Source organism: Mesoplodon densirostris, chromosome 8 (genome assembly GCF_025265405.1).
Source record: "Mesoplodon densirostris isolate mMesDen1 chromosome 8, mMesDen1 primary haplotype, whole genome shotgun sequence".
NCBI classification, from domain to species: Eukaryota; Metazoa; Chordata; class Mammalia; order Artiodactyla; family Ziphiidae; genus Mesoplodon; species Mesoplodon densirostris.
Window position 1 is genome coordinate 95,773,015 of NC_082668.1, and position 21,198 is coordinate 95,794,212.

The window sequence follows — 21,198 nt, forward strand, 5'->3', positions numbered from 1 at the left end:
ATGGTAAACAACACAAAAAAATACATAAATAAATTATATGTTAGAAGGTATTAAAAATTATGGGGAAAAAATAGAGCAGGATAAAAGGGATTAGAAATACCAAGGGCACCAGACCTTACTAACAGGTAACATTTGAACAATGACTATAAAGAGGTGAGGATGTGACCCACACAGACATTGGAGAAAGAGTATTTCAGTAGAGGAGTAGCCAGTGCAAAGGCCTTGAGGTAGGTGTGTGAGTGGCATGTTCTAGGAATAACAAGGAGACTGGTGTGGCTGGAGAAGTATGAATGAGGGCTGAGGATAGAAAATGAGGTGACCTCATGTAGTGCACTGTAAACCTCTGAAAGAATGGTGAGTTTGGATTTTACTCTAGTGAAATAAGGAGACTGTGAAAACTTTGTGAGCTGACTTGTGATACAATATAACTTAAAAATTTAAAACCCCTGGCTATTGTATTGAGAAAAGAGTGTGGAGGGGAAGAGCGGAAGCAGAGAAGTAGATTAAGAAGCTACGGCCATGAAATAGTCCAGAGATGATGGTGGCTTGGACCTGAGTGGTAGCAGTTGAGTGGTGAGAAATGGTCAGATTTTGGATAAATTTTGCAGGTAGAGCCAATTATACTTCCTGATGAGTTAGATGTGCAACACGAGAGAATCGTGCCTATAACATTTTTGGCACAAGCATTAGGAAGAACTGAGTTGCCTTAACAGAGATAGGGAAAGAGAGGAGCAAGCTTGGCAGAAAAGAGATTGTTGAGTTCTGTTTTGGACATGTTAAGTTTGTTGTCTATTAGAAAAATATGTGCATATGTATGTATATAAACCCACATATATTATTCTATACATACTTTTAAACATTATTCTCAACATACTTCTCTCTGACTTGCTTTTGTTCTTGTGGACATTTTTTCCATATCAGGACATACAGATCATCTCATGGGGTATTTTGTATGGACTCAATTTTAGTCTTTATTATAGTGTTGTAGGCAGAATTCTAAAGATATGGCCTCCAAGATTCACACCTGCCCACCCTCTACTTTGTACAAATCTGGTATAATCCCCTCCCCTCAGGTGTGGGTAGGACTCATGAATATGATAGGACTGTCACTTCTTTGATTAGGTTATGTTATAAGGCTGTGATGGGACAACCTCTCGTGTGTCACTCCTGACATTATGTAAGCCTCTGTGAGAGCCAACTGGAGTTTCTCCCTTTGGCTCTGAAGAAGTAAGCTGCCAAGTTGTGAGAGGGCCATATGGCTAGTAGTACCTGAGGGCAGTCTCTAGGAGCTAAGAGAGACTTTTGGCCAGCAGTCAGTAAGAAAATGGGAAGTTCAGTCTATAACTGCAAGGAACTCAGTTCTGCCGACAACCTGAATGGGCTTTGAAAAGAATGCCAGGACCAAATGAGAGCGCCACCTGGCCACCTCCTTGCTTTAGGCCTTGTGAGACCCTAGGCATCATGCCAGACTTCTAACCTACAGAAGATAATAAACAGGTGTTTGCCTTAAGCTGCTGAATTTGTAGTGATTTGTTACACAGCAACAGAAAATTAATATACATGATATTCCTGTCCGTGTCTTTAGGAGCCAAGCATGCATACCCCTACCACGGAGCAAATAACTTATTAGACTACAAAACCCACTAGCATGATAACCCATGAACGTGAGTGTTTCTTGAGCCACTATGAATAAATATAATCAGTTATATTTAGTCAGTCTTTTCTGTCTTGCATCCTTTTTGAGGACTGCAGAATCTTGTAAGAGAATGAGCATACAGTGATCTTCATAAGGCTGCAGAATTTAAACCTCAGAAATTTGGTTCTGGCTTTGTGACTGTCTTATATAACCATTCTGTCATAATTTTCCACCCATAAACCAAGGAGTTTGGCCTTAAAACTACGCATGCTATCAAGGCCAGCAGGTACCTCTCTAGGAGTCAAACAGGCAGACAGAAGGCAAGTAATCACTGTGCATCACTGCTAAGTCGTTCTGTTCACCACAAGGAGGGAACACCATTAAATATTTAAAACAATCACAAAGAGAACACACAGCAGGTAAACAACTATGATTACTTGCCCCGTAGCCCTCACAGCAAGTGCCTGGGATGAAGTTTCTATCACATTAAAGACACCCCTTTGTAGCTGCTATCAAAAGAAAGACCAAGGGTTTCAAAATAAGGATCGTTCTCTTGCTGCATATCTTTGGGCAGAGTTTCTGAGGACTTACCAGAAGTTACCACAAGGTAGGAAAGACACAGAAATGAGAAATACAGTTTCCACTTTGTATAGCCAAAGCAAATGTTGATGGAATAAATTCTCTCTTATTAGGCACTGGCTTTTAGCCTTATGATTTAAGGACTGGTGGGCTGCTTGGGCCTGGGCAGTATAGCCAGCCCCTAAAATCCGATCATACCTAAATGTGCTTGGGTAACCTGGCCCCTGGATGGCTGGCCAGCCACTCTTGTGAAGAGCCAGGGCTGCATATTGCTGGTCTCCATAGGGGAGGATATGGTGAACATCTCCCCACAGCAGCCCAAAGCCATAGGACATGCATCCAGCCTTATTCACCTTTGTAGGTAACACCTGCTATTGTTTCTCCTCTGACCAGACAGGAAAAGACCTGGCTTTCTTGAAGATCTACAAGTTATCAGATTACTGCCACCATCCCTTTTTTTGCTGTCAACAGTCACCCTTTACTCCTCTCTTTGGCTAGAGACTTTCCTCTTCTTTCCTCACTGTGTCTCTGGAGGAAAAGGACATTGACATTGGCTTGTCCATGATCAAGGTCTGCTGGTCTGCAGTTCTGTGTAAAGACCTCCTCATTTAGAGAAAAGGACCTGCTTCTAGCAGTCCCTCAAGAACCAAAAAACTAGTCCTCAACCAGACTAAAATCTTCACCTGACATTTATATATTTATAGGACTACACAATTTACAAAATATTTATATAGAATTTTACTCGTTACATTATGTATGCAAGTAGTATGCCCAAGACTACCCAGCTGGTGAGTGGGGCAGCTGGGACAAAAAGATAGGTCTGCCGGACATACATTCCTACACCTGTGTAGACAGAGGAATGACAGAGTGGTGACTGTTTTCCAGGCAGCCCCTGAGCAGCTGGTCCCCGTGAGAGGCCACTCAGGGAGAGAGAACTGAATTAGGAATCAGAAAGCCCACAGTCTGTTCTGTGCCCTGTCTTGAGGAAGCTGTGTGGCCTTAGGCAAGTCACTTCAGCTCTCTGAGCCTCTGTTTCCTCACCTGTAAATGAAAGAAATCTCTAATATTTCTATTAACTGAAAGTTGATATATCTACAGTATGAAACCCCAGAATAAGACCAATCCACTTTGGGGGGCTCTACCCCAGGTCACTGCTGTCTAATGAATTGGGGTCCTTCTTCATGTTCAGTGAAGAGAATCCAAACTGCCAGAATTAGTCAGTGAGCCATTGAGAAATTTAGGATAGATATCAGTGCTCAGGATATAGACTTATGTTGAGAAAATCTATATGAAAAAATAGGAAATGCTTTGAAAAGAATTCCCCATGAAACCTCCCTGCAAATTATCATTTTTGTTAACCAGCCTCAAATTATTCAGGGAACTTAGTGAATGTAGAGAACAAAAAAGCACACAGTTTTCCCAGTGGAGATACCTATTGGAGATAATCCATTAATTCTGGATTTAAAAAAAATGATTTCCTTATATTCTACCACTGATAAACAACTACTTAGTCATGATTACTGGGAAAAATTATGGACCCATATATCAGACTCAAGAAGAGAGGACGCAAACCTTTGCAAGAAGACAGCACAATTCTAAAAGGTACCCTCTGTCTCTAGGATAATTCTAGAATTACCTTTAGTGAAAGGGTGAAGCAATTCCATTTTGTCATTGTATTTTTTTATCTTGAGGGAAATACTTAGTATGTTAATGAAAGATATTAACTGAATTGATTGTCTTTATCATATCATCTATACCATCTTATATCAGGCTTGTAAGGAGAAGGTTCAAGCCTCTTAGCTTCTTGAGGGAGAGCTCTGTGGCTCAGTCTGGAGTCTGTTTCATTCATTAATTAACATAAGCAGTTGACACCAGTCACTGAGGCAAAATATTCTTGAAAAGGGAGGAAGCCTAAGCAGATAAATAATTTTGTTTTTTCCTGGTGTGATACATAACACACACACACACACACACACACACACACACCATACACGCATTTGTAGGACAAATCTATTAACTACCTATATTTAGGCATAATTTTCTCTCTCTCTCTCTCACCTCCATCTGTATTGATTAATTCTTTTCCAATTCTTTCCCCCTCAGCATGAGAAGGGGAACATAAAGTCATTTTATATTTCAGTACCACACAAAGAGAACATGTAAAAATCACAGTATACTGCATCTTCAGATTTGCAATTAAAATCTGGTATTAGTTGTGTGGAAGATTGGAAGCATTTTAGGTGGAAGGTCAAGAAATAATGATGGTCTAGGTACTTGCTTTATTTTATCATAGGGAAGAAAGTGACTTCACAAAATGGTCACTGCTTAAACTACCACAGTTTACTGTCTTCAGACATCATTGCCTCTAACTACTGGATCAGGGCATGAAATTTCTATGCTGAGTCCCATAGAATTAACTGTTGCATTTTTGCTCGAGAGCCCACAACATTCTTTTTATAGATGAGCGGGCAGGCTGTCTTACTGGAATGGACTGTAAGTGTGGAGGAAGATGTAAAACGGCTATATCGCTAATCAGGAAGAGATGTGGTAGGAGTCTGCCTGTAGACAGGCAGACTATTCAGGCTATTCAGGCTCACTGTGGGCTATTCAGGCTCACTATATTGTATCAGCAAGAAGTATTCTTGAGACATATACTGTTTTTCATAAGAAAAAAAGTAATGATTGGTCAAGAACTTTTTATTCCCTGTTAAAGGTGAAGATACCTGTAGCCTATGACCCAGCATGTCACTCTCCTAGGTACAGACACTACAGAAACTCTTGCACATGTGCACTTGGAGACATGGACAAGAATGTCCTTGGCAGTTATGCATGTAACAGCAAAACACTGAATCCAAATGTCCATCAACTCTGCAGTGGATAAAGTGACACATTCATACAATGGAATACTTAGGAGCCCTAAAAATAAATGAATGAATTACAAATGCACATGACTCAGGAATTTATGTTGAATGAACAAGCAAGCCACAGAAGATATACAGTATAATTCAATTTATATAAAGTTCAGAGACATGCAAAATGTAGAATATGTAATAATACGTAAAAAATGTAATAATATATTTGGCAGGGATTCAAACATATGTGATGAAACTATATATAAAAGCAAAGGAATGTTAAATTTAAATTAGGATAGTGTGTGGGAAATAAAGGAGATTGGATTAGGGAAGATCAGTACAAGGATTCAAAAGTAATGATTGTATTCTTTTTCTTAAACTGGGTGGTGGGTGTTTATCATGTTTTGTTACACTTTTGCATATGTCTTATGAACCAACTTTTAAAATGGTGTAAATTTGTTGACTCTTCTTGCTACCCCAGAATTTGACTTTATGGCCCAAAGCTCAGAGCAGAATAATAGCAAGCCATACCAAATTTAGCACTATAATTTGGGGTAGGAATCGACCATCACCTCTTAACCTCTAATCTAACATGTTGACTTTGTAACAATGGATTGGCAATTAATGATTTTTTCTGCATAGCTAGCCTTTCAGTTTGTTCAGCTGTTACTGATGTTAGTAATAGAATACTGAGAGCATTTCTTCATAAAACTGTGTGTTTAGAGGTCTTTTCTTCAGTATCCTCTCTCTAAAGTCGAGAAGGGAAGAAACATAGCAAAAGGCAAAACTTCATAACATCAGTCCTAACCCAATTATAATGTTAATGCATATAAATATTGACACCTATAAATCATTTCTGCTCTGCTAGTCACAGAACCAAGGGTGATGGCATTCTTCCTTACAGGAGGAGAACTAAAGAAGTTCTGGACTGTGTACTTTCCCAAGGAGGGTATCTCAAAGCTCAGAAATACTGCATCAGAACTGACAAGAGCTAGAAGCTGGTTAGCATTGGGGCAGCTAAGAGAGCACACTGGAGAGACACCCAACTCGGACAGGGAGTTCATGAAAGGATGTCCAAGATACAGGCATCTCCACTTGATGCTGAAGAATGAATAGAAAATACGTAGAGGATGTAGCCTGGGGAAAGAGAATTCCAGCAGCCGTAAATTTCAGGAATTTAAGCTTTCCATGCAGACATCTGCAAAGATCTGAATGAAGTTATAAATCTGACTTGGATTCCAGCCTCCCAGCCATTGCTGTGTCCCACCCCAGACACTGGAGACAGCACAGGGCAGGATTCAGAGGCAGAGCTTTGGAGTCTCAGAGACTAGGACTGAATCCTTGTCTGTCTCCAGAGTCGTAGACCAGCTCTCATTTCTGATTAAATGTTCAGTTATTATTACTGATCTAACCTTTGTTCTGAAGCCAGTGTGATCTTTCTAAAGTATAACTCCTGCTTCTCCCCCATTTGCAACTCAACTACTGGTTCCCCATTGCCCAAGATAAATACTCAAACTTCTCAACAGGGCTTTCAAAGCCTTTGGGCAATCTGGCCCCTACTTCCCTCTCCCACCTCATCAACCTGGCCCTCCAGCTACATTAACTCATCTCCATTCCCAGACTCCTCATGCTCTCTCAGCCTTGCCCGGAACACACCACCGTCCTCACTGCAACACTCCTGTTACTCTTCAGACCTTAGCTTTGTAATGTAGTAATTTAATCTTGCAATTTATTGAATACATACCACACACACACATGGGTGCACACACACATGTAGAGACATTTTATAAATTGATGTAAATTTATCTGGATGCTACTCTATACCACCTTAAAAGTTAGACTTCTGCCAAGTCAGAATCTATATTAATATATTCTGTACATCAGCACAATGCACCTACATAATTAATATTAAACAGTAACAGAAGCCAACGCACTCTTTCTTGGGAGCAATCTTATAAAATATGGTAATTGTACTAGCATCTATCGGGAAATATCTTATATACACATTTTTATTATTAACCATTTCACAGTTTAATATAAACTATCTTTAATCTAAAATGTGCATGAGTATACTTAATGCATGGGTTTACTTATATGTTTAATACAAAATGCCCCCAATCATAAAAGAGCATCAGACTAGAGGACTAAAGAATGTCTTTAGCAGTTACGTGTGTAACAGTGAAACACTGAATCCAAATTTCCATCGATACTACAGTGGATTAAAAAAAATACAATGGAATACTTTGCAGCAGTGAAAATAAATGAATGAATTACAAATTCATGTGACTTAGGAACATATATTGAATGGAAAAGCAAGTCACAGAAGAATATATACAGTATAATTCAGTTTTTATAAAGTTCAGAGACGTAAAATCTAACAATATAATTGGCATATAATTGGATTCAAACATATGCAATCAAACTATATAGCCATTTCGCCACAAATCAGGGTAGAGAGAGGAAGCTTTCCTATCAGTCAGCAGTAGGCCATGCTAAAACTCAGATTACAGGGTAAAGATTTAGAAGAATTGCCAGTAAATTCAGGGGTTGCTCTCGAGTTGTATGATGCCCCTTTTTTGCTTCAGCCAGCAAACCATCAACAGGGTAACAACCGAACCTTAAGACTGCAACCAGAGGCCTCCTCTTACCTCGGCGTCAAAGCGGGGATCCTGGTAGGCGTCACTGATGTTTACTGGAAGGCCTGTAGAAGCGACCAGCTCAGCAACGCTGTTATTTATTAGCCAGTCGGAGTATGATGATTTCTCCATGCTTTCTTTGAAACTATCAGAACACCCAGGCAGGCAGTAAGAAAAGAGAAAAACATCAGTTTACCTTCAAGCAAACACTGCAAAAGTACACTCATAGCAGGATTACCTACCCTCATTAAGAAGGGGTAAGTGACCTTAATTACAGAACAATAGTGAGGTAATTATAAGCAGCTACTTCAAAACTACTTACCTGCTATCATGTAAAATAATCAACTCCATGGGTAGAAATGATAGATCCTCTATGATCCAGAGGATAACTCTAGGTTGTATTTAGGCCCCAAAGCAGGCAGGCATAAAGCAGATAACCAGGTAGTGACCAATATTGATGACAGTATGCCAACGCCACGGCGTAATCAATTCCACTGACCTTCCTAGCTTGCACCCCCTAACTAAGCAGACCAGATGTTTGATACCAGGGAGAATTGAACCTAAGGATGGAGAAAAATCCGGAAATTGAGAGTTTACAAAAGTTTCAGTGTAGCAAAAGAGCACATCTAGACTCAGTGTTAGTGTTTTGTAACTATTTTTGTAGTTTCAGAGTATGTTTCTTAACAAAAACACACTTCCTACTTACAAAATCTTACTGGAAAATCTGTTTTAACTCTACCCTTAACAATAATAATTTACAATAATCCATCTTTGATTTTAACAAGGAATTTTATGTTAAATAATTTTGTGAACTTTCCCTTGTGTCACTTTCACTACTTCACTACAAATGTCAAATTTACAGAAATGCCATAAGAATTAGTAAGATTCCTCACTTCATCCCTCCCTTCCATCATTTCTTCCCCTGGTGCCTACTGAGCACTGCTACGAGCTGTGGAAATGCAAACTTGAGCACTGTTCAAATTAATAATATCAAGGAAGATTTTCAGGGAGGATGTTAGATTTGTGGCTTGACCAGTAATAACTGAAATTATGTAAATGAATGTAAGTATACAGGGCAATGTTTTCCAAACTACATTCTGTGGAACCCTGGGTTCCTGAAGATGTTAATGAGTGTACTACAGTCAGAATAATAACTCTGTTGACTTTTTGATCTAAGCTGCATTATATGTAATAAAAACACTAAATGCTGTACACAGTCATTGTTATTATGCAATAATGTGCCTGTGTGGAATTTGTGCCATACTGAGAATGCCGGAAACTGACATGGAGAGGCCACCAGATGTGTGAATGAGAGGGAAGCACAGACATCATTTACCATCATGAATATATCTCATCTGTAATGACTGCTGGTCTGCGTCTGATAAATTCAACATATATTTGTGAGGTTATTCAGCCCTAATTGCATATTAAATATTACTGGTACATAAACGTATTCCCTATGGATCTCTGGCTGAAGATGGAAGTGTTAATAAAAAGCAGAGTCTTGAATTTCTCAGATGATGGCTAAGTCAAAGAAGGAAAAAGACTGAGGACTTCAAAGAGAAGATGAAGCCTTTATTTTCTCAAATAAACAAAGGGACAACAAAAAAGTCGTTTTATTTTCTCTTTGCTGTATTCTACCTGTGAGAAGTGAAATTTTACATTGTGCTGCAATGAAAGCAAAATACAGGAAGAAACATAACAGTGCACCTGATATGAGGTTCCAACTTAATGAAGTCACTTGTCAGCTTATAAAAGGGTGTGATTCAATGCTGATGATTTCTTGCAGTGACTAATCAAGCTGTCGATTCATTCTGCACTGCCTGTGTACCACAGGTTTTGTCTACGTCTCTTCTGTGATGAAACAATGTGGAAAATGCTGACCTGGTGTGTGGCGGGAAGAAGAGCTGTGCAGGACCCTGGGGACGAGCCAGGGAGGGAACCTGCGAAAGAAACGCTGGGGTAGGGGGAGGCTGAGGAGGGGTAACCGAGAACTAAGGAAGGAAGCAGCTTTATCAACAAGCATCAAAAACCTTTAAGTGGGTCTCAGGATGGGCAAGAGTTCAGCAAGGAGAGATTGGAAGGGTGACGAAGAAGGCACCCATGGAGGAGGAAAGAGCAGGAACAAAGGACATGAAGCAGCAGAGTACAAGGGTGTGTTCTTGGAACACTGATTATCGCCTTGGAACACGGGATGCATACTGTGGTGAATAAGACTGAACAGGGCGTCAGGGCCCAAAGGTGGAGGCTTTGACCAAGGAGCTGAGACCTATGTTATAGGCAATGGGGAGCGATGTAAGAGTACTGAGCAGGGAAGTGACAGGACTTGAGCTGTGACGTTAGGAAACTTAATCCAGGGAGAATGAGCAAGAAGAACTGGCTAAGAGAGGCTGAAGGTGGGGAGAGGTCCTGGCAGACCAGTTAAGTTGTGCAGTGGGAGGTGACGATGCTGGCCACTCAGGAGGTACTGCAGACGATTCCACAGGGCTTGGTGGACGGGCAGCAGCGGCTTACGTTTTGCTGCTGTGTGCCTGTGGCACTACCAGCAGAAGGGAGCTGTTTAGAGGACTGGGGAGGTGGGGGAGATAACAGACATTCTGTGAGCCTGCAACACGTTATTCATTGTTGAAAACCCAGGACCAGAGCCCATATCAAGTCTTCAGGACTGAAAATACCGACACAGAGTTGGGGCTATCCTCAGGGAATATAAATGGATGAGATCACTCAGGGAGAGAATATATAGGTAAATCTGTAGGAGAAGGAAGAAGAAGAAAGGCAGTAATAAAGAGGGGGAGGATAAAAAAGAGAAAGAAAAAACGGCAAACAAATTAATCATCACCCACGGTGAGCCAAGGGAAGCTGGATGCTTACCTAACTAGTTTGTTCTGTCCTCACATAAATCCTATGAGTACAATTCTCTACATTTTACAGATCAGAAAACTGAGGCTCAGAGATGCTAAATGACTTGCCCAAGTGGAAATAGGATTTTCAGCTAAAGTGTGACTCCAAAGTGTGACTCCACTTCTGTTTACCCTGTTGCCTCTCTGGGAAGGAGTCGATGGGTAGGAATGGAGCAAGAAGAGTAGGTTTTCACTAAAAAGAAGGGAGGTCAGTCAACTTGACAGAGGGTTTCAGGGAGAGGCTGCAGGTAACAAACACTTCAGCCTCAGGCTGCAGTCAAGGAAGAAGGAGGACAAAACACTGGATTTGACAATCCAGAGCTTTAGGTCCCTACTTACAGAATCCCCAAAGATGATGGAAACACTTACTGAGCAGGGGCTCCTGAAAGACTCCTTCTAGACCTAGAACTGCTCAGAATCTGGCTTAGTGCAGGCTGCACATGTACTGAAATCACTCCAAACTGTAGACAATGCAAAAGCATCAGCCCTGGGCACAGGCACTGCTGAGGTGGTTTCTAGAAAGCATAAGCTATGGTCTCTGCCCTCAGGAGCTTGCCACCTAGTCAGGGAGGTGAGAAATGAACACACTGACATTAAACAATGCACGACTCAAATACCCAGTTGAAATTTCAAATGAAAAATTTGTCACATGGCTGTGTTGGCTAGTTGCCAAGCCAATTGTGCCAATCATGAATGAGGAAAAAGTATAGGGAGGGAGAAACAACTTCAGGTGGGGCTAAGGCTTCAGGTGAGGCTAAGGCTTCAGAGAGGAGATGAGATTTGAACTGATTTAAAGCTGCAACCGTGCAAACAGGTTTTCTGAAAACAACCCCTCCATTTTCTTCAGTTTAATCTTGCCAAGGTACATAAATTAAGGCCCAGGGGGACAGGATGGTTACAGAGACAGGAAGGTTGATTTGTCAGTCTAAGTATTTATATCACATTCTGGCCTTTGTACCATTCAACCTTCCATGATTCTGGAATGCAGAATCATGACACTGAGTTAGAGCTTCCAAAACCTTGATCCTTTTCTTTAAAAAAAAAAAGGTAATTTTGTTTTATGATTAAGACTATGGGTTTTAGAGTCAGACACATTGACTTACACGACTCTCTTGCCACTTCCAAGCAAAGTACTCTCAGACAAGTTACTTACATTTCATCTGCAAAATGGGTATAATACTACTACTTAGTTATTGTGCAGATTAAGGTAATAATTTATGAAAGTACTTATAATATTATCTAGCCCATAGCAAACTTTTTTTTTAAAGTATCAACTTTTTAACAACTTCTAAAGTAAATTCTGCATGTGACAGTACCCCTTTGGACACTTCAGCAATGTGGTGTTGTGGGTTTAATCACAAAGGAAAAGGCCCAAATTATTTCTACTTCTTGAGGGACACATCTAGCTTAAAGGATCAGTTCTTTCATAAAGGTCCTATAGGTCAACTCCTCCTGGTTTACAAGGGCCCTCTTATTCTGTGTGGTTTACTCCCTTATACTGACTGCTATTGGAATGGTAAGATCAGGACACAACCATGTATATTATGCAGGTTCAGCCCTGTACAGGGGTGCCCTGTCAAAGGAATGAATGGGGCTGAAATCTAGCCTAGTTGTGCACATTGGTTTAGAGCTGCATCCATCTAGAGGGAGCACCTTTTTCCTAATTCTCACAGAGACACTGTAAGGGCTGAAAATGGCTCTGCTTCAATCTCTTCTCCAACACACATGACAAGTGGACATCAATATCAAACTGAATGCCTTTAGTGACAGGGAACTCATTACCTACAAAAATATTCCATGCCATTTTGTGGCAGCTCAATCTACTTTCCAATAATCACCAACTTTTGCTCCCAGTCCCATGGGTTGCAGCCACAGAGCATGGCTCTAATTAACTGACAGCTCTTGAAATATTCGACAATAATTAACATGTTCCCTATAATCCTCCACCTGAGATCATTCTTTTTAACTTATCTCCAATTCCTTCAGCTACTCCCTTTGTGGCATAGCTTCCTTATTCTCATCCTCCCAGTCCTAGATGTGTCTGAGATTGTTAATAGCCCTCTTGCGTATGAAAGCCAGTCCAGAACAGTCTTGGCCATGGGGTCTAAGCAGCACAGAGGTGGGATGACCACCTCCTTCATTCTGGATCCTGTTCCCACCAATGAGGCTCAGGATTAATAGTTCCTAACAGCTCTTTTTTAAAATAGGTTTTTGAAAGCTTAAATTAATATCCCAAATTGAATTAACCAACTTTCTAGAGCCCCCAAACTATGACCAGAGATATCAAAGGTCAATAAATTCAACACTAAGGTTTTCAATTTGAGCCATAATCAATCTAGGGAGAGTCACTGCAGTTTGGAAACACATCAATAATTTGATTACTCCACAGCCTGTGAGTGCAGGTGAGATCATGTCAGCTCAGTGGATCTTAGCTGCCATGTGCATAACTGCAAAATAACCAGTTAGGTTATTTTAACTGTTTAAAAAGTAGACCTCCTTAAGATCAAGATTAGTTTAAAATAACAAGCAAATTGTAAAGTAATCCTTCAGCTTGTATTTTACTAGAACCAGGTGCATATGAAGATGTGGGTTTTTAAGTGAGTTTCCTGTAAAGAGCTACAGTTTGATTCCTTTTCCTCAGTGGTATCTTGCTTCCAAGTGTGAGACTCATACTGACTTCAAAGAGAACTTCAGGAGCTTAAATATATTGACTGTGGAGGGATAAAAGAGAATTGCCCTATTACAGAAAGCACATAATTCCTGAAATGTGGCTGTCCCTGAAATGAGGGCCAGTGAGATAGATATAAACCTCGGGGTCAACAAGGTGCAGTGCAGCATAGGAGAGAAATCGATACAAGTAAAACAAAACCAGACAAAATAAAATACCCTGGGGACCAGGAACTTTGCCATCTTCAATTGTCTGAAAAACCTACCTTAGCTAAAGGTTCAAACACAGAAAATTGTATGAAAATAAACTTGACTATTTTTTAGGATTAATTCTCAAATCAAGTCGCTAAATTAGAAGACAAAATATCTGAAGAAAATAATATTAATCATTAGACTCTGTCTGTATTGATGGTTTTGGTCTGAACACTAGAGTTCACTCTAGTTTTCACCAGAGACTCTCAAGACTTCACTTTTTCAAGAATAAGCCATTGGTTGGGCCCCTACAAAATGCTGGAAAGTAGCAGGTGAATCTTGCATGAAGCAATCAAAAAGGGTCTTTTCGGGCCTCCCTGGTGGCGCAAGTGGTTGAGAGTCCGCCTGCCGATGCAGGGGATACGGGTTCGTGCCCCGGTCTGGGAGGATCCCATATGCCGCGGAGCGGCTGGGCCCGTGAGCCATGGCCGCTGAGCCTGCGCGTCCGGAGCCTGCGCGTCCGGAGCCTGTGCTCCGCAACGGGGGAGGCCACAACAGTGAGAGGCCCGCATACCGCAAAAAAAAAAAAAAAAAAAAAAAAGGGTCTTTTCCTTTTTGCTGAAAGGAGTTGGTCAGCTCAGCCCTGACCATCCTTATATATATGTTTATACGTACAGAAAGAGGTATAGGCAGGAGCAAAAGGGGCCCCACCTTCAGGGAGCTCACAAACAATGACAATGGATTGTGACGTCCCAAGGAAGGATGTACAAGACATTACGGGAACAGAGAGAAGGGCCAGTTCTGTTTGGGCTGGGAATGGTATTTGGGAACTACTTTGCAAAGGAAGTTGGTATAAGCTGATCTTTGTAGGATAAGTAAGAACTCATCTGGCAGAGAAAGAAGGTAAAAACAATTCAGACAAAACCACAGCAAGAGTAAAGCTTTAGAAGTGTGAGGTTTTCTGTGTTGATATGACGAATAGTAGAGCTAAAACTTAGGGTAAATGGTAGAAGTGATGAATAAGGCCACAATGGATGAGGCCAACCTGTATATTGTGTGGCTCCATGCACAAACACAACCACATTTATACTACTGATAATTTCTGCATGGCTATCAGGAGCCCACTGAGTCCTGAGTTCCCTACATATGCATCCAAGCCCTTTCTGGACACTTCCTCCTGGTTACCCACAGGCACCTCAATTTTAACATTTTCAAGACTGAACTAACACACTCTCCTTGATGTGCTAACAATCATTAATAAAAACTGTGACCATTAACTAAAAATAGATCATTGGGTAAGGAACAGAAGTTTCAACATAGACAAAATCTATTCTCTCATTCTCAGGGAATGATTGATTGTCAATTGACCTAGAGAGTGTGAATATTATCCAGTGGGGGTAGGATTCAGAGAGGCGAAGAGTCAGGAACTCCAAGAATTCTTTAGGACAGATATTTCTTTTTCATGCTTTGCAAACAAAAACTGATTTTTTTTTTATCTACATGCTGTGCCTGGTACTATTTTCCATCTTGCTTCATTGACTAGAGGTCAGTCTGCACTTTGGTTCACAAAAAGATATTCCCCTCCTTACTTCTTCTTCTCAAGTAAGCCTGCCTATCCCTGGGTCCTTCCTGAAGCTTCAAGCTGTGCAACATTATTTGAAGTTGTCTTTCCATTAGGAGATTAAGGAACTAAGTCAATATCAGTGGGACTTAAAGCTAGGACCCCAGCAGGAGAATCTCAAACACCTAGGTCTAGGACATTAATAATTTCCTACTGGTTTCAGTATATCTTTGAAGGTTACCAAATAAGTCTTTCAGACATAAAAGGTAATGGGAGAGAATGTAGTTAGCAAGTAGAACCAGCCTGTCAGTTCTTATACTGTGGTGGGAGAGGAAGATGCTCTAAGTTGCAGACCTTCCTGAATTTTATCATGACCTGGACCTGTTAATGGACTTGCCTTTAAGGTCTTGCCTGAGGACACTTCATCACATGCATATTTCTCTCATTTCAAGCATTATGTTATCAGAAATGAAGACATGGAAACCAAATAATACATTTTCTATACTTCATTTCCTCAAGCTGTACAATTAGAGTGATGAGATTTATCACCCCTAGGAGTTGGTGTCACTTTGGGAAGTGTCTTGTGCCTCTCAGATGGGTGTCAGATGGCATTACTGTGAGTGGTTGGTGTCTACAATTTAGCATCATGTGGTGACAACAGCTTGGTTTCATAGCTGAGCAAAGCTGCATTTTTGGGGTTTTGTTTTTGTTTTTGTTTTCTTTGTATCTTGGCCCAACATTTCCTTGCTGTGAAACTACAGATAAAATTTTAACTCTGACTGTTAGTTTCCATAATAGAAAATAGGGGAAATATAGCCCATTTTACAGGGCTGTTTTGAGGATACAATAATATAATGTTGAAGAATGCATGACACATAGAAAGTTCTCAATAAGTATCAGTTCCTTGTAGGCCAAAGATTTTTCTTTTATTAAAAACACTAGGTGAGACATGCTCTGTTTAACTGCTTATCTACTGGGGCAGGAGAGATGTTACTGTTTTGGGCTGTGGCATTGTTGTCAGATTTGAAGAAAAAATGTGCTATGATAATACAGGACAGAGGTAAAATTCTATCCTTCTAGATGTGTCAAGTAGCCCTACCCCATCTCTCTTTGGGGCTGCTGTGGGCACCTCCACCCATCTGCTCTGGATTGAGGGCATACCTTCCCACAGGTCCTGGGCATATGTCTACACAGTAAGAAAGTAGACTCAATGTGTTAAAATATTAACTAAAGGCATGTTAAATGAGAGACCTACAAAAATGAGAGAGCCAAGCATAAAAACCAATCGTTAAGAATTGAGTTGCCATGATTCTGTTTACTGTGTGCCATCAATCTAAGGGACAGCTGACCTACATAGCTACTTTCTTATGTGTGATCTCAGTACTTATTCATGTGCCTTGTTGTTCATGGGATATTTATATAGTTTTAATTCTCCTCTGTGACAGTTTTACTCGAGTGACAAGCCCACTGGCCTGAAATAAATAGGGGTAATGAGAGGTTTTGTCTTTCATTTGAGTCTTCATGTTCAAAGGTAGGAAAAAGAAATTAAATGTATTTAAGAGGTGAAAGTTAGACGCTTGGGAAATATGTCTACTTGAGTTTCCTCAGATTTTGGAAGATACAAAACTTTGTTACAAATATTTCCTCTCCTTCATTGATGTTTAGTTCTTATAATTAGCATCATGCAAACGGGGTATAGACACATACATTACTAGTGCCATGGAGGGTATTTATAAAATAGGGTTGTTTGGGGGATTGGGGGCCATATAAGCCTAAAGATATCAAAGTGATACTATCCCTGCTCAGGTCAGTGTGTAAACACTCCATTCTAATGACACTCTGTATATTTTTAGGGAAAGGAACTAGGAAATATCTAGGGGACTAATGTAATAATGGAGCTTCCTGATAAAGAAGAGGCCTTGGTACCAGAGTTTAGTCTCTGGTACCAATCTGTCTTCCATTAAACTAATTCAGACCTGCTGAAATACCTCCTTGCGAAACAACCGAAAGGGAGTCGGGCCATCTGGATCTTTCATTCTTCAATTAGCAACATTAAATATTGTCATAATAAGCTTCAGCAGCCCTGAATTTGCCACAATAGACAGTCAAAAAGAATGTCCTAAGGTTCTTGTTTAAAGGAAGTTACACAACAAAAGAAATCTTACGTTCCAAGATGACTGGTCATGGTGGTGACAGTGCTGTTTTCATGTTTAATGTTTTAAAGGTTTTCTTCATTTCCTTGAAATCAGAATAAGTATCACGTTTTTATTTCTACAAAAACTCCTGTCACATGCTTCCTAGCAGAGGTACAGTCAAAGAAAGAAGATCCATGAAGAAGAAAGTAAAAGAAAGAAAATGTATTCATGACATACTGTGGGAGTATTCTGTCTTACATCAGTGTGTAAGTTTGTTTAACATTCCCTGTTACTCTAGGTAATAGAGAAATTTAAAAGAAGGTAAGAAGAGGACAGACCTTCCAAACTGGCAGAGTAAAGCCCACTAAAAATTTGTTCCTCCATAAAAGCATGAGAATACTAGCAAAAATGGTCAAAATCAACTTTTTGAAAACCCTGGAAATTAAAGAGAGGCTTACAAAAATCCAAGGAGTGTTTATTCAAGAAAAACCGTTCAATTTCTGTAAGGACAGTATGTTGTGTGGCATTTTAATTTACCTTATTCTCATCTCCCTCTCCCTAGCTCTGGGGTAGTGGTGAAAACCAACAGATTCATAATCATGCTAGCTGTGAAAACCAGCAGGCAAGCAGCCACTGGCAGAAGAAGAATGGGTTTGGAGCTCTCCAAAATCCTATCCCCACAGAACTGTCATTATTTGACATGTTTGGCAGTTCCACGGAAACCTCCACTCATAGAGCTTTCCTTTATTTAACCTGACTTGGAGCTTGCTCACTAAGAACAGCCTTTATCCCCAGGTATTTGTGGAAAAAAAACCCCAAACAGCAGCAATTGTTTAACATCACAACTGCCTTAGGCAGGGAAACAGTTACAGCTAACAAGAAACTGACCAGAAAACTTAAGAGGAGAAGTGCAGGAATAAGATATTCCTGGGAAGGTTTGAAGAATTCTGACATATTCCTGGAAATCTAGAGTTGTATTTATGCCCAGGAAAGACCTGAGAAGGCGCTAATCTCCCACCTCTGGCTGACCTTGAAGTTCTATGAAAGCAGAAAGTGAAAGCTAAGTAAACTTCCTGTCAGAGAATTGAAAGTATCCCCCCATGAACACAGATCCTCTCAGCAAGGCTGGAAGACTTATTGGTTCAAGTTTTTTGTTTGTTTGTTTTTAAGAAAATCTCTGTCCAGTCATTAGCTGGTAAACTAAGCTAACTATGCAGAGAATTCAGTTGCCACACACAACAAAGATAGTTCATGAAAGTCATGAAACAACAAACAGCAGAAACAACAACAGAAACAAATAGAAACAACAACAAACCCTGGTTGGAGTGGGTGAGGAGCAGATTTTATTTCCAGAGTTTCCACATTATATTATTCCACATTATATTATTTAAATTATTCAGGTTTCAACCAAAACAGAGAGAGACAGAGAGACAGAGAGAGAGAGACAAAGAAATAGGAAACTATACAGGAAAAAGCAGATGGAAACTGTCTCCGAGTAAGCCCAGATGTTGGACTTCCTAGACAAAGACTTTAAATGAGCCAATATAAATATGTTCAAAATACTAAAGGGAACCATACCCCCTTCCCCCCAAAAAACTAAAGGAGAATATGAGAACAATGTCTCACCAAATATAGACTATCAATAAAGTGATGGAAATTATAAAAAAGAACCAAATAGAAATTCTGGAATTGAAAAGAATAATAACTAAAATGAAAAAAATCACTAAGAGGGCTCAACAGCAGTTTTCAGAAGCCAGAAGCCAGCATCACTGACCTTGAAAATAGGTTAATTGAAGATAGAGACTATCTGGTCTGAGGAACAAAAAAATGAAGGAAAATAGAGTCTCAGAGATATGTGAGACATTATTAAGCATATAAACATATCCATAATGGGAGTCTCAGAAAGAGAGGAGACAAAGAAAAGGAGCAGAAAGAATATTTGAAGAAATATGGTAGAAAACTTCACATATTTGATTAAAATAAACATTAATCTATACATTCAAAAACTCAACAAAATCCAAGTACCATAAACTCAAAGTGATCCACACCTAGACACATCATTAGCAAACTGTTGAAAGCCAATGACAAGGAGAGAAGCTTGAAAACAGCAAGAGACATGACTCATCGCAAACAAATGTTCCTCAGTAAGATCAATAGCTCCATGATCAGAAACCATGGAAGCCAGAAGGCAGTTGAATGACATATTCAAAGTGATCAAAGAAAAAGACTGTCAACCAAGAACTACAGATCCAGCAAAATTATACTTCAAAAATAAAGGAGAGGTTAAGACATTCTCAGAGAAACAAAAACTGAGAAAATTCATTGCCAGTAGACTTATCCTATGAGAAATACTAAAGATAGTCCTTCAGGCTGAAATAAAAGGACACTAGAGAGTAATCTGAATCCACATGAAGAAATACAGAGCACTGATAAAGCTTACCCTATAATAAATACAAAAGACAGTATAAATGTATTTTTTGTTTGTAATCCTTTTTTCTCTCCTATCTCATTTAATTGCATAATGAAACAACTTTAAAACTTCATTAAAGGGTTATAATGTAAAAAAATATAACTTTTAAGACAATAATAACACAAATGGAGGGAGAACTATATAGGAACAAAGTTTTGTGTACTACAGAAATTAAATTGGTATTAATCCAAATTAGACTGTTATAAGTTAAGACGTTAATTGCAATTCCCAGGGCAATCACTAAGAAAAGCATTGAAAAAAAATAGTAAAAGAAATTGCAAGATAATTAAAATGGCACATTAAAAAATATCTGATTACCAAAAAAGATGGCAGAAATGGAGAAACAGAGGGACAAAAAGACATGACATAGAGAAAACAAATAACAAAAAAGGTAGATGTAAATCTTACTTTATAAGTAATTACTTTAAATATAAATGAATTAAACTCTGCAAACAAAAGGCAGAGATTAGCAGAACAGATAAAAATAACATGATCCAACTATATGCTGCCTACAAGAGACACACTTTAGGTTCAAAGACACAAACAGGTTAAAAGCAAAGAGATAGAGGGCAGACAGCAGAAGCAAGAAGAACTACAATCCTGCAGCCTGTGGAACAAAAACCACATTCACAGAAAGACAGACAAGATGAAAACGCAGAGGGCTATGTACCAGATGAAGGAACAAGATAAAACCCCAGAAAAACAACTAAAAGAAGTGGGAATAGGCAACCTTCAGGAAAAAGAATTCAGAATAATGATAGTGAAGATGATCCAGGAACTCAGAAAAAGAATGGAGGCAAAGAAGGAGAAGATGCAAGAAATGTTTAACAAAGACCTAGAAGAATTAAAGAACAAACAGACAGAGATGAACAATACAATAACTGAAATGAACACTACACTAGAAGGAATCAATAGCAGAATAACTGAGGAAGAAGAACTGATAACTGACCAGGAAGGCAGAATGGTAGAATTCACTGCAGCAGGACAGCATAAAGAAAAAAGAATGAAAAGAAATGAAGACAGCCTAAGAGACCTCTGGGACAACATTAGACGCAACAACATTCACATTATAGGGGTCCCAGAAGGAGAAGAGAGAGAGAAAGGACCAGAGAAAATATATTAAGAGATTATAGTCGAAAACTTCCTTAACATGGGAAAGGAAATAGCCACCGAAGTCCAGGAAGCACAGAGAGTCCCATACAGGATAAACCCAAGGAGAAACACGCCGAAACACATAGTAATCAAATTGACAAAAATTAAGGACAAAGAAAAATTATTAAAAGCAGCGAGGGAAAAACGATATATAACATACAAGGGAACTCCCATAAGGTTAACAGCTGACTTCTCAGCAGAAATTCTATAAGCCAAAAGGGAGTGGCATGATATACTTAAAGGGATGAAAGGGAAGAAACTACAACCAAGATTACTCTACCCAGCAAGGGTCTCATTCAGATTCAATGGAGAAATCAAAAGCTTTACAGACAAACAAAAGCTAAAAGAATTCAGCACCACCAAACCAGCTCTACAACAAATGCTAAAGGAACTTCTCTAAGTGGGAAACACAAGAGAA

General features: G+C 39.6%; 1 protein-coding gene across 1 annotated transcript in view; it reads right to left on the bottom strand.

Annotated features, from left to right (window-relative positions):
* Nucleotides 1–21,198, bottom strand: part of PDE11A (phosphodiesterase 11A) — a 440,483-nt gene that overhangs the window by 195,286 nt on the left and 223,999 nt on the right. Inside the window, exon 6 of the mRNA XM_060106356.1 lies at nucleotides 7,716–7,848. Within this exon, the coding sequence (XP_059962339.1) occupies nucleotides 7,716–7,848 (133 nt within the window). The remainder of the gene's footprint in view (nucleotides 1–7,715; nucleotides 7,849–21,198) is intronic.